Source organism: Kryptolebias marmoratus, linkage group LG20 (genome assembly GCF_001649575.2).
Source record: "Kryptolebias marmoratus isolate JLee-2015 linkage group LG20, ASM164957v2, whole genome shotgun sequence".
In the NCBI taxonomy this organism is placed as follows: Eukaryota; Metazoa; Chordata; class Actinopteri; order Cyprinodontiformes; family Rivulidae; genus Kryptolebias; species Kryptolebias marmoratus.
The window spans coordinates 20,073,321-20,088,013 of NC_051449.1; the positions used below are offsets into that span (position 1 = coordinate 20,073,321).

At 38.8% G+C, this 14,693-nt stretch overlaps 1 protein-coding gene across 3 annotated transcripts in view; it reads right to left on the reverse strand.

The window, feature by feature from the left end:
• The window catches only part of LOC108238316 (low-density lipoprotein receptor-related protein 8), a 129,697-nt gene that overhangs the window by 42,896 nt on the left and 72,108 nt on the right, over positions 1–14,693 (reverse strand). For all 3 annotated transcript variants that reach the window (XM_017420317.3, XM_017420318.3, XM_017420316.3), the window contains exon 4: positions 10,990–11,118. In XM_017420317.3, coding sequence (XP_017275806.1) covers positions 10,990–11,118 — 129 coding nt within the window. The remainder of the gene's footprint in view (positions 1–10,989; positions 11,119–14,693) is intronic.

A 14,693-nucleotide genomic window follows, 5' to 3' on the forward strand; every position in this document is an offset into this window, starting at 1 on the left:
TAAAATTTGTGGGATTTAGAAGAGTTAGTTTGCAACTCTTCTAACGTTTAGACCGCTCAAAAACAAAATTGACAACTTTTCTTTGTCTTAAACTTGAATATGTTTGAGTCCAGATCCAAAGAGCGCACGGTTTTTTTCACTCATTGCACCAAATCCCACTGTTGGACATTTTTGGGGGTAATTCTGTCTGCACCGTGCAATATACACCATAACAAACATTTTCAAATCAATATGCACATAACTAGGATTTGTGGAACCTCTGCCCATCTTGACTTCAGAGAGATTCAGCCTCTCTAAAAGTCTGTTTTTATACCCAGTCATCTTGCTAATCTGTTACCAACTAACCTAATTAGTTGCAAATTGCTTCTTCAGCTGTTTTTTTATTCATACCACTTACTTTTACAGCCTTTTGGTGCCCTTGGAACAACTTTTTTTGAGTTCTGTTGCTGCCATAAAATATGAAATGACTATGTTCCATTGTGAATAAAATATGGCTTTATGAGATTTGCAAATTCCCAGCATTTCTGGCACCCTTAACTAAGGAAAGCAATAAAGTAGTTGAGTTCTTACCTGCTGTGCACTGCTATGGTATTTAAAATAAGCTGCTTCTAGAAAAGGACAAATAAGACATCATAGTGGAGCATCATGACTACAATGTTTAAATTAAAATTAATGCATCTTAGCGATTTCTAAAAATGCTTTTTCAACACCATGGATGTAAGATGCTATCCTATTTGCTAATCTGTCAAAATGCCATATGTCGAAATTATGATCTATTTTTTCCTTCTAAACAACAACATTTATTTAATCAGATGCTACTGGAATAATTGCCAAAGACGGACAAAGCGACAGAAATGAGAACAAGTGTTGTGGATCCAGTTCAGAGAAGTGGTTACCGTTTATGAATACTAAACAAGCTGCAGCTGCTTCTGGTGTGTTTTTTAACTGCTGCCCTGGTTTTGCTTCAACCCACACTCGGTCCTAATTTGGCTCTAAATAATTAAGGAGATTCAATAAACATGCACATTATTACACAAGGGGCAGCCCATTAGTTATGCACTTGAGTGGCCGAGATTCACCGGAGGGACACTTTGTTTTCCAGCGGGGGCAATGAGTGGCTGTGCTTTAAAATTTCTGAGCAACTTCTATCCCACAGACCATCTGTGATGGTGTTGGACGAGTCAGTGGGTTTTAGGCGATAAATTAATAACAGAGAAAACCAGCATTTTGTCAGGTGGATTGTTTTATATCATTTATTATCAATTTGGATGCTTTGGAACCACTACTTAAACCAAATATTCGTATATAGGAAGTTGTTTGCTGTAAGAAATGTGCAACCTTTTAGAAAAGGCAAACGTTAATGGACTTTAACTCACCTAATAACCCCTTTTTATGCAGATATTACACTACTGGTGAAAAAATATCCTTTGTATATACAATTTTTACTCATTCTTACCAATAAAAGACATGCATCAGCACTATTTCATGTTTTGAATAAATATTACAAGCTGCAGAATCAGAGATAACTGTGACTCCATCTCAGGTCTATCAGACAAACATGTTTGACTATCTGCTCAATAGGGCAACTTTGAGCCCCTTATTCTACCAAAAAAAACACCATAAACAGAAAATCAAGCTACAAACATCAGGGAAATTATGAAACTGAAATGGGATTTTGTTTTGTATGCCTACACTTTCAAGTAAATAGTTAGAAAGAAAAAAACTCTTAGGGAGCTTCATTGCAGCATTTAATATTCTTGGTGAAAAAGAAAAGCCTCTAACTCTTAAAGCCACATTTGAAGCTAATTAAATGTTTTTAGTGCTGCAAACGTGCAATCAAAAGACACAAATGTTGATCTGATGGTCAAAATAAGGGTCACCAAATACCATGACAACCACAGCAAATACATCACAAAAACAGATCTCATGGAGGAACTGTAGGAACTGCCTGAGCTGTTTGCACTGAGAAATGTCTTTTATTCTGGTTCTAATTTTCTTTACAATATTTATTAGAGAAACGAGTCGGCCGGCAGAACATCACCTTTGACAATAAGGCTAAAGGAATAATATACAACTAATGTTCGGCTAGCTAAAATAAATAACATCAATAATGATAAAGCACAGAGTTCTCTGAGAACTTTAAACTGGTGGAACAGAGTTATACGCGTGTCTATTAATATTATAGGTGGGAAAGCATGTCCTCTGACTGCTGCAAGAGTCAGAGGTTGGCAGAAAAGCACTTTACTTTTTCTGGCAGCATTATTGATGCAGAATTGTTGCTAATGGCAACCAGTGACTCAGATGAAGAGGAAAGAGATGACCAGTCACTCCGCTCACAATATTATCACAGCTTATGAGTGTGAATGAAGTTGGAGTGTGGATGGAAGAAGACAGGAAGACAGTCGGGAGTCTGAGAAGATTTTTTTTTTATGTAAATGGAAGAAAATACTGTATATTGGCATGTAAAAAAAGGAGTTATTTTATTTTTTTTCTATTTCATTTTGTTAATTCGTTAGCCCGTGCACAGACACAAAGCTTTAACAGGTCAGTTCCTGAGCAGTTTGATATCCTCTCAACTTTTCATAGTGGGTATAAATTTAGACATTAAACTTAAGGCCCACAGGCCAGATACAGTTCTTGTTGCATCATTATCTGGTCCACAAACTGACCTGCAAATCTGTGACAGATCAAGCCTCTATTACTTGTCATTACGCTTAAATAAAACTGAGCATACTTAGTGCAAACATGTCTTTTGATCTAGAAAGAGCAACAAAAACCAAAAAATGCGTCTCTACTCTTGCTGATGAAATTGCAGCCAAGAAACGATGTGAAACTGACTTGATAAATGTTTTTTTTCTGCATTCTCTTCTTATTTTTGAGGAGAATATTAGAGGTTGTATTTTCAAAAACTAATTTGATAGATAGCAATCAAATGTATTACTATAAAATAACAAAATGAAAAACTGTTTATAGAAAAGGGCTCAAGAAATTATTGCTAATGATATGTGTTTTTTCTTTTTATTCTGTAATCAATAAGTTAAATTTGTTCTAAATTCTATATAAAAGGTCTTGGGAAAAACCAAATCGTGTTTAATAATTAGACATCGAGCATTTAAAAACCAAGGTCAAACTTTATCTTTTTATCCAAGAGTGAGTCTCAGCTAGGACCAGTTGTGTAACTGAGTTTGACAGCCCTGCTTTAATGGCAGCTAATAGTCTGCTCTGCTCAAAGAACTGAGGCCCAATGGAGTTACAGCCACTGCAGCAAGACTGTACACAAAACATTCAGCAAAGATATTTCTCCAGTGACAGAAACGCTCAAACTGACACTGCTGACCAGTTCATTTGGGGTCACAGTATCTTAGCAGGGAAATCCTGTAGCTGAGTGGCTGCACACACATTTACACAGCAAACTCAGCCCTAACTGAGAATAACTCCCTCAGTCACATTGACAACTGGGACAAGATAATAGAGAACAAGATTGGAGTCAAAAGGCTCCTAGATATCATTAGTACCAATAAGGTAAGCTAACTAAGGCCCAGTATGGGAGGACAAAGGAGAGCTAAATCAGTGCTGAGACAAAATAGCCTCCATTTAACTAAAATAAAAACCTCTTTAGATTCTCGTTAGTAGAATGAAATAGGAAAAAAAGCACTATAAAACCACAACAAACAGCCCTTTGTGAAAGCTTCTTTACTGGCGATGAACAGCATCTATGAGATCACTTTCACTTCAGGGAGACAGGAGTGAGAAGCACTGGTTGTAGTTGTTTATCCTGAACTCTGCAAGCAGCATTAAATATAAATAAAGAGAACAAGCAAAAACACATTCTCACAGAAATACCATGTGGATACATCAGACAGAGAACTCAGCCTGGCATTAAGTGCAACAGGAAACAAACAAATGAAAAAAAAAACAAAGTTTTCACATGTAGATCCCAGAAGACTGATGGTCGAGGACACATATATCAGTTTTCTTGTGAAGCGTCTCTAAATTTGCTGCCTAATGGCATTTTGATCTCGGAAATCTTCCTCTGGTGAAAACTCAATTCAGCTGAACACGTGATTCAAAATGTGGATTACTCAATTAGCAGGATGCAGAAAAGACTTTTTCAGCTTGTTTTAATAACCTTGTTAATAACCTTGTTTAATATGCTCAAAGTAAAAATGGTATATGATTTATTTTTGTAATTTATAATAATTTGACTTGGTGCTGAAACTATCCTATAACATTATTAATCCAATGGACATTAAGTCACTCTAAGCAGGAGCCAAGAGCTTTGACAACTGAGATTAAGTGTTGCATGAGGTACACAGTCCAACTACATCAGAAAACTGAGAGCAAACTGTTGACAACAACTCTTCTGAATACTGGCAGAGCTACATAAGGCCCACTACACAGTGAAGGATGACCCCACTACTCCTCACAACCTATAAGAACGTAGCTGGATTGCAACAAATTTAGTAAACCACCATCAATGTGAAGGTAATCAGGATAGTGTTACAGTCTTAGTATTTGCCAAATTGTTATTTCCTTCTATTTTTTAAGTTCAGATACATTCCTGTATCCTCACCACATTCTTTAAATCAGCAGTATATTCCCAGAACAACACCACCATGTAAGCACATAGTTCTCTTAGATTGCATCAGGAGGAAGCTGCAGCAGAAGATTAGAGTATACTAGCACAATGATACTGCCATAGGCATCACTTTTGCGTTTGGTTATTTCCATGACTTTGTCAAAATCGTGCTTGTAGCCTATAGAAATGAGGCCATTTTGGCCAGATCTGCTTCAAAGTCTTGTCAACCAAGGCAGCAACATCAGTGGGCCACTACTACGGCCACTGTTGCCTCCACCCAGAACCCTGAGACACTGCCACTGGAATGATAAATCACCACAAACTTGCTACAGACGTTTTTGTACATACTCAAAACTCACCATGACTTATCACTCATAATGGAGTCCCACAGTGTTCATAATCTGCACCTGAAGACCACGCCAAGACCCTGTAAAGACCACCTAGGTTCTGTTGATTTTTCATGTCGTCGTGAGGTTGTCCTCTAAGTGGGACGGGGGGCTAACTTTTTAATAAGTTGATCTTGGAAGACAGTTGTGATTATGCACTCAGTTGCTCAAACAAAAAGTGTTAGAATAAACATTGGTAAAACTTTGTTTTGATTTCTTATTCATCCTTTTCCCCCACCTCCCTTCTGGTCAATCACAGAATTATTATGTTGGAGTAAATGTCAGTCTGTTAAGTTTCAGAAAGTTTCAAATCACCCCTTGATCTTAAAGCTAGGAGGCCTTAAGTCTCTGCATTCAGAGGCTCATATACTAAGCCTGGTTGTAGCTCTGGGGGTAACAGTCACGTGCCTCACTACATACCTTCAGGCCAAACAGTAATACAGACTCTCGGAGGGTTATAAGGACTGTAAGTCCCGCTATAGAGCCATTATAAGGACCTGTGTGTTTCCTTTTGTCCTGCATGTGTAATGATGTGATTGTGCAACACTTGGCTGACAATCAGCATGGTTATGTTGTACATGCAACATTCAACAACAACTATTTGTTTAGCCAAACACTGGACCAATCTGCTAAACATGACTTAAGAGTCCCCGCTGAGCTAGGGAAGCATCGACTCTGAATCAGAATTTAAAAAAAGACCCCATGAAGTGTGACAAAAGACAAATGACCTCAAATGGTTGAAATAACTGTGAAGTGGTCTCATGCTGTCCAATATATATATTTATATAGGTGTGTGTGTGTTGGACTCATGGAACATAATTTTAAAAAAGGTTCAAAAGCATCAATTCAATTCATATTACTCTGATCTTGTAAATAGTTTACAAAGTCCTAAGTGTTTCTTTTCAACAGAGTCCAGGCTATTTCAGTTTTGGCGTCATAGTTATAGAGAGGTTACTAACTGGAGTAAGTACATTTGCCATTTCAAAGCTTAGGGAAAATAAGCCACGGCTTTATATTCTAAACTATTCATGTTGTAGAGAAGACTTATATTAGGCACTCAAAACCAAGCTGATTGTATGAGAAAGGACACAATGATGTCAATTATGTCCTATAAATGATTCTGCACTCAGTGGAGGGAAAAATGGGAATAAAAGTTTTACAAGATCGTTTTGAGCTCTTAAACTTTATTCAGCTGGGAACACCTACAGCTAAATGCATAAACACTAATAACTCGCGAAAACTTGCATAAAGCTTCTGCTACACTGTCAGGCGGATGCAAAATGGAGGATCTAAAATGCAGACTCAGAGAAGAGAGAAGAAAACTCTGAGTGGAGAAAATGAAAACTTTTAATAATAAACAGAACAAATTAACAGGACAGCAAAAATTGCCACTTGGGGATAATAATACCTTAAACATAACACTGGAGCAAACGTTTACAAGGCACACATGGGGAATAGAGACACATGAGAAAAAGTACTGTGGACTGATGAGTGAGAACTGTGTAAAGGGAGGGTAATCACTAGTGAAAACAGCTAAGACTAATGAATATATGGAGAGCAGGTGTCAATCATTAACCAATGGAGCTGAGGGTAAACAAAGGCTAAGAAACACAAATAATCTCTAAATAATTTTTGTATCATATTTGAGAAAACACCTGTCAGTCACATATATTTAAAGTAAATATTAAACTAAAACTCAACATCAACTGATTGTGATGTGAATGTCGTACTGGACAAAGGCGGAGACTTGGCCTTCTGACGACGATGCGAGCTTACATCCATGAAGCTGGTGCTGCAAAACCAAAGGAGGTGTGGCGTGTCGAACTAAGCGGTGCAGATGTGGAGCACCACTCAGACAATGTGTGCCAGATATCTTCTATTCTAAATCTCAAGGCTGGATGGTTTCACACACCGTCTGTCATCAGTACATCACAGCCTCGAGCCGCAAAGCAGGCTTACCCTTACACATACCAGTCATCACAGCTCTGTGACTACCTGCCTCGATGGCTCAGAGGCAAACCAGCAGCTGGTTTACATCAACGACCCTGTCTTTGAGAGTGGATCACGGTATGACAGGAAAGGGTTTTGGAAAAGGAGCAACTGTTTGAACTTGTCACCCTGGATCCCTTCAGCTTTGCTTGTGCTGTGCTACTGTCAGAATTTCACCTGTTCAGCTTTTGCTTTAATATTTTAAATCACCCCTTAACGTTATTTGAAACAGCATTAGCTGCCACACAAGTTGATGATTTCCAGCGTAGCCTTTCCTAGCGGTAAATAAATAAACAAGAAATGATGATGTTCACCACAAGCTTGACTCCCAGTCTTGTACAAGTGCTGTTGTATCATTTTACACATCTTCATTCAGCCATCTTCTCCCTCTAACCCAAACATACAGCAGAGTTTATCCTGCTTTGAAGTTAAATCTCCAGCTGCCTGAATGTCAGCAGCTAACCCATGTTGTACAGAGACACTGAGTTATACTCCAACTAAACTGTTATTTCAGATACTCCTCCCCCACCTGACTTCAGGTTACAGATCTGGAGTGTATGGTTCACAGTTTTCAAAAGCAGGTTTTAGTCTTCAGACACAGGCCACATCAGTGCCCAAAATAAGAGCTGTAGTGGTAAAATGAAAAAGGATTAACTACATACCAGAGGAGAAAAAACAGGATGTGTCAATCTCTGCATTAAAGGATTAGTTTGTGCATTTTGAAGGCGGGTTCATTGAAAAAGTTATGAACAATCAGTATCTTACGTGTTGTAGCGAGTTCTTTAAACCTGACTTTTTTAGCTCCATGGACCGGTTCATTAACAGACAGTATTTTCACGGACCGGCCTTTACAGGTGTGGTGGATAAAAACAACAAAATAAAATGATACGACCGACATGAAAACAAGGATATTTTTTTAAAACATAATAAATTTAAATCCAACATGTCCTCGCAGCTTTGTTAGCTGCGTCCTGGTATTGCGTTATCAACATGAATAACAGCCTCTCCTCCTCCTAATGTTCTCTGGTCAATATGGCGATGTTTAAACATGCCCTTTAAAATAAGATACACCACAAATATAAAGTGCACAAACAATACAACTCATAACGCTGAATCAGTGGAAGCCCTGTGCCTGACGGTTCCATCTAGAGCTTCCAGAGTCGTTTGTTTTTTTACTCATTTTGCTGTTTGTGAGTTTGTTTTTAGCGGTAACATATCACGTGACCTAGATAAGCGTTTTGACATACATCAAGCGTGACTCATAGACGGACGTAGTGGAGAGAATCCGGTCAGTTTTCAAAATAAAAATGTCTCTCAGACTACGAAAATAAACAAAAGGGAAATAGTGCAAGTTAATTATTCTTTCTGTACGGTCTGGTATCAAATGACCCAAGGACCTCTGCTGTAAACAAACTCAGTCTGGAGAAACAGAGTTCTATTCTGACAGGACTAATGAGCTAAAAGCTAATCCGAATGAATTTAAGACTAAAGAGGATTGTTGTCATCTTAAAACAGCTCCAAGCTCAAAAATTTCATAGTGTTTCATGCAAACGATTTACATTACTATCAGTTTTACATTACACAGGTATTTACGTAGAATTTTAGGGTTGATCGCAGGATCAAATGTGACAGAAGCAGCTAGCTGTAGCTCTTCCAGTGAAGCCTGGGTCCATTCAGGCCGGAGTGTCAAAATTTAGGAAATAACCATAATATAAGACTGACAGCAGTGTCCAGGCCTTAATATGAACGTTTGAACAACTCTGATGTTCAAAATTTCACCAAAATTTCACTGTGGTTCATGAAATATACAGTTATTTAAGCAAAGATATTACAACATTTGTGCCAGAAATGCTCCCGGCTGCACTAAAAGTGCTAAAGCAAGCTGCTCCTATTTACACTGCATTTACAATGTAAAGGTTTATGGGAAAACATCTGCACAAACCACTGTAATACTTTTGAGATTGGAGTTGGTTTTAGGTGGCAGTGATCTACATTAATCCTTGCTGCATTTGGACTAGCCATTAGCTCATCAGTCTGTTCAGAAATCAACTCTAAGAGCTATCTACAACAGGTAAGATATTAACTCTTCATAATTTTTACATTGACCCCCACTTATAAATGTGTGTGTGTGTGTGTAGAGAGATATATAATGAGTAAAAACCAGTCAGACAATCCTGTATTTCCCACTTTCCTATATTATAGAGATTTGACACATTTGACAAGATTTGTTTTATTTATGGTAATTTATTAGAAAAAATAAAAAACTTCTTATCATGTAAATGATGGTTCTAAACCTAAATGATGACATCACTGAAAGCTACACAATCCTGCTGTGTATGGAGTATTTGTTTTTATAACATAATGAGCAGTTGGTGGTTTGTAGCTATTTTTGTTATTAGGGGACAATAGTGCTGATGAAAACAACAATAAGTTTGGCTTTCCAAAAGAAATTCAGAGAAAGCTCTTAGCCGTGCAGCACAAAAAAAAAGAAAAAGAAAAAGAAAACATTAACACTGCACAAAGGCTCTGTAAACCCTCTACCTTTGAAGAAAAACTAACTTCTGCTGAGTCTGCAGCTGCGTAGTAATAAATAAACTTAAAACAAAAAGTTTTTTACATTCTGAAAATGAATTACAACTATTAGACATCTTTAGTGCAGAGAGATGAAGCACAGATATACCAAATTAAAAAAAATCAATGCTTGGTAGCTTCAGATCTGATTTGCAGTAACATTTAAAAGCCTTCTGACCTTCTTTAAGACATAATCTTTCAGGCTGGTATTGAGTCCAATCAGTCTTCAGATAAACTGGTCTGAGCAGCACTTAATAAGCCTTCCTTGGGATGCTATCAAGCACTTTTCCCTGCATCAGACGGAGCCACTTTCTCCAAACTGGTCGTGCTTGGTGCCTTTTAACCCCCCNCTGCCCAGGGATTGTGGTGTTTGCCTGGGTGGGCGACAGCCTGCTGCCTGCCCCCATGTCGCCACTGAGAGGCTTAAGACCACCACATCAATACAGACAGAATAAGAGCAGGATTAGTCCAGGCTACACTGGATCTCAATGAACAGTGCAGTGAAAAGCCATCTAAGCTAAGAAAGTGCAAGGTTGAATGTCAATAGAATCGCTACCGCTTGTATTAGCATGAGTGAACGAAGGCCACTTTGAGGTCTGGTTGTAATTTAGAAAATAATGCCAGAAATATCATTATACAAAACAATCAGAACCTTTCAACCAAACATAATTCAAAAGGGAGAATGATGGTGTGCATTTAAATAAATTCTGATTTATCTTTTGATTCTTTGCCAACAAGACCAGCATCACAGAACAAAAAAGAAGCGTTGTTTTCCTCACTTTTTGTGCTGCCATGCAGTTCTCACAGTCTCCTAATCTAAACACCTCAAGCACTGTTGCCTCAATCACTTTTTCTTGACGTGAAAAGGCAAAGGAGTGGGAAAAAAAAAAAAAAAGAAGAAGCCAATTCTTCACGGCTCCTCAGAAGTAGGCCAAGGATAGTCCCCGAGGGGTCCGGAGGGGGGGGTGGGGGCTGCCGTACGTGTGAGTTGCGTGATTGGCTGTGTGTGAGGTGGCAACATATTTGATGGTTCAAAGGGTCCATAGGGGGTAGAGCGACGAACAAAAATTAATGGCAAAACCCTCCGACATCACCAGGAAGCTCCGATCATCTGATGTTTCACGCCCCACATCCCTTCACATCAAACGGACTCGGTTTGTGGCGTGCAGGTGGCTTCTTCAATCTGTCAGATTATACAGTGATGCTCCTACTGTGCTTTAATCTCTTAAGCCTCGACATAATAAGTGAGATTTAAGGGGATAAAATCTTTGAACATACTAAACAGGTGGGAACTGAGCCTACCATGTCCTACCAGTTGTTCTTAAAGTCATTCATGTTGCTGACATCATTTCTATTAAAATGTCTTCCTGAAACCCAATCTGTTGTGTAACTACCCAGTTCGGGTTTTTACTTTGATTATGACATGAAAACGGAGAGGCGATTTAAAAAAAAAAAAACCCTCACCAGAAGCACAGTCCTCCTCGTCCGCCCCGTTCTCACAGTCTTTCTCCCCGTCACATCTCCATGACAACGAGACACACTTGTTGGTGTTTCCTCCGCAGTCAAATTTCTCTGGAGGGCACGTCTGTTTGCCTGTGGACGGAGATCAAAACGACACGAAAGATTACTGCGGTGAATTTGCGGCCCCAGTGAGGCGGCAACTAAACCAACAACAAGACACGGCTGGCCCTGATTTCTGCTGATTTCTGACGTTAGCTGAAACGCAGCTAACGTCTGGCTGGAAAGCAAAAAAACCCAACCCTCCCCCCTGCGTCCTTTTCCTCCCAATCTGTTCTATTTGGCAGACAGTAAATTTGATCCTGATTACAGTGTGTTTCATGTGACACATGTTGGTAATTATGAAACTTAAATCTTCCAGAATGAAATAAAGGGCTCAGAATATATTATAATGGAAATCATTACCAGTTTGCAACGCATTCACCATTTTGTCAGGAAGAACTCCCAGCTTTAAACTCCAAGGTTTAAAGTGTAAATGTATAACTGAAATATTTTAATCAGCTTTAATTTAAATTCATGTCGTTATAATAATGTTCTGGCGCAGGACATCACCCTCAGCTAGTTGCAGGAAATAACCGAATCCAGTTTTCAAAAACTAATTTCAAACAAACATTAATTTCTCTTAATGGGGTAGTTTTGAAGTGGGGTAGGTAGTTCTTTGAACAACCTCAGTTTGGTAAATTAAAGTTCAATTCTAACAGGACAGATGAGCAAATGGCTAGTCTGAAGACAAAAAAAAGACCAAAAAGGATTGCTGCTGCTTAAGATGGCACCAATCCACTTTGATTTAGCCATTAGCTCATCAGTCCAGTCAAAAATAAACTCTATTGCTCCAAACTGAGGTTGTTCAAAGTGCTATCTACAGCTAGAAAGATGGAATATTGCTTTAAAATAAATAAACTATTATCTTTTTTTTGGACCCCGCACCCCGAGACACCAAATTTGCAGCATTCACACAATAACGTAACCCAATCACATGTGTGAGGAGCAGGATCCAGCTCCAAAATGAAAACAATTTCCAAGTCACAATAAAATTTGTTTCCGTCACCGCCAATGTCAGCTGTAATTTGGATAGTGGGTTATTGGACCAGACAGGAAGAAAGCCTCTGATGCCGTGCTAATGTGCAAGAACATCTGTTCACACAGTCAGGACGCTGCATTCGTGCCGAACCTCAATTCTTATTTATCTGATGAAAATCCAATGTTCAGATGAATGAGATAAATCTTCCATGGCATTCAAAAAGTCCGTTTATGGAATTAGATTCATCATTAGCAGGAGAACTCAAGTTTCTGTGGCATCAAAGCCTGCATGTTATATATATATATATCTTTTATAAAACAAATTCTTTTTTTATTATAAAAGTAGATTTGAGATTTAAAATCACATTAGAAGAACTAAAAAAAAAGTGATGCAATTTTTGCACAGCTGACGTGAAAGAGGACGCGAAGTGAAAAAACCATTATGGGATACAAAACATGCATGATGTTCTCATTAAATTTTCTACATTAAGAGCTACATTTCTGCACGTCAGCGGTAAAAGAAAACTGTATACTGCACAGGTACACAAGGCTGCCACATTTATAAATTCGTAAAAGGCACTTGCATCAAAATATTCAAGATGAACAATTTGTCTTTGTTTACAACACAAATAGAGTATAAGCTACGAATAATTTCTAATACTAATAAGAACTATTTTAATAACATTTATTTAAATAACCCCGATGAAGAGTAACAACCTCGAACTGGAAATAAAAAACAAATAAAGAACAAAATAAACGCCTGTTTTCTTTTAAGAAAATTTTCACAAATAAGCACATAAGATGTAAAGATAATTGGTCAGTTAACCTGATGAATGGTGACACACTGAAAACGTAACATTTCTTTCAGTTTCACCCAGCTGCTTTAATACAGGACAATGAAGCTGATTATACAAACATAAATGCAGTTTTCTTTTAAAAAGAAAAACAAAAATCTTCTCTAACAACATTTACGCACAACCCACTGGAACACAGTTGCTGACTGATTTCAGGGTAAGGATGAAAATCAGAGTGGGTGAGACTCAGATCTCTTCACTTGGGATGATGACTGTGCTACTTTCTCCACAGTCTGATAAAATATGGCTGGATTACGGCAAATTTGGAAAACCTCTCAATGATTTAGGTAGACCTTGTCACGATCACAGCTGTAGCCTAGGCATGAGGCCAGCATGGCCAGTCCTGCTTCAAACTCCTTCTGCCCAAAACCCAATGGTGTGCACCACATCATGGATGTGCTGTCACCGCACTCTTCCATGCGCCAAAAAGGACCATGATTCGCTGCTACCGTGATGATAAACCACCATGATCTCACTGTGTAACATTTAATCAAAATTCTCCATGACTTAACATTTGAGTGGAAAATCCACGGCATTCTTATTACACAAGACCATCCACATTCTGGCTGATCTTTACATCATAGAGAGGTCTTTATCCAGTGTGAAGGGAGGTAATCAAGATATGTAACTGCAAAGTTCTTGAAGAGTCAGGCTGAGCATTAGTCCAGGGTTTGACAGTGGTTTGGAAACAGAAAGTTTCCCGTGTATCTATAACCAGACTTTGAATGAGATGTGAACTACGACAATAGGCTAGTGTTGGGTTGGCAAAGGAGAGATATAATGCCCATATTTGGGATTCCTGTTGTGACTGAAAGGTGCACAAATTAAACAGCCTCTCACAAACACATCAGGTTGCCTAGAAGGGAGACGAGTGTGTAAATTAAAGACAATCATTCAGTCCTGCTGGGGTGTGCTGTCGTCTTGGCCACATTGTGGGGGGAAGGAGGTGTGTGTGGGAAGGAGGGTGGCAGAAGAAAAGCAGGGGGAGGAAGTCAGGGAGACAGCTTGTGCCTGGGGAGAGCAAGCAGCGAAGATGGCTGATGCAGCCGGGCCGTGACCCCTCCGAGAAGAAAAAGCCTCTGAGCAATGCAGCAGCTACCACTCCGTTTCTACAAATGCAAACACCTCAGACTCAGAAAACCATGTGGAACAGCTCTCTTTTCGCTGGGAAGTGACATTTGCCTCATGCACGTAGTTTGAGCTGAAAAACTGAAGCAAGTAAATGTCAGACAGCTGTAGCTATCTGAACGGGTTTTAGAATGAGGGACGAGAACAAAAGCTTTGTGTTTCATACTGTCAGTCAACATTTTTGACAGATGTTTCTAACAAAACAACAAAAAAGTGCTGCACAATGCCCTGCTGTTACACCGGTAAGGAGAATAAGACAGCAGGATAGAAATAAATGAGCAGAGTAATCATGCAGATTTGTATAAGCAAGAGGGAAAAAAATCAAGTCAAGACGTTTGATATTTTCTCCATCTGCTCTACTTTTATCTTAATCACAACAATGTGATATATGCTGGTGTAGATTCTCAGTCATCCAGGCCATGGTAAATTCAAAAAAAGTTAAAAAACAAAAACAACTGGACTTCTATTCTGTAGCTGAAGACGTTTCGCTTCTCATCAAAATTCAAGCAAAAGAAGTTGAAGCCTTCACCAGACACATCAACTCGGTCGACAACAACATCAAGTTTACCAGAGAAGATGCTGACGACAACAAGCTGCCTTTCTTGGACTGTCTGGTGCACATGGTAGGAGAGGACAGTCTCAACATTG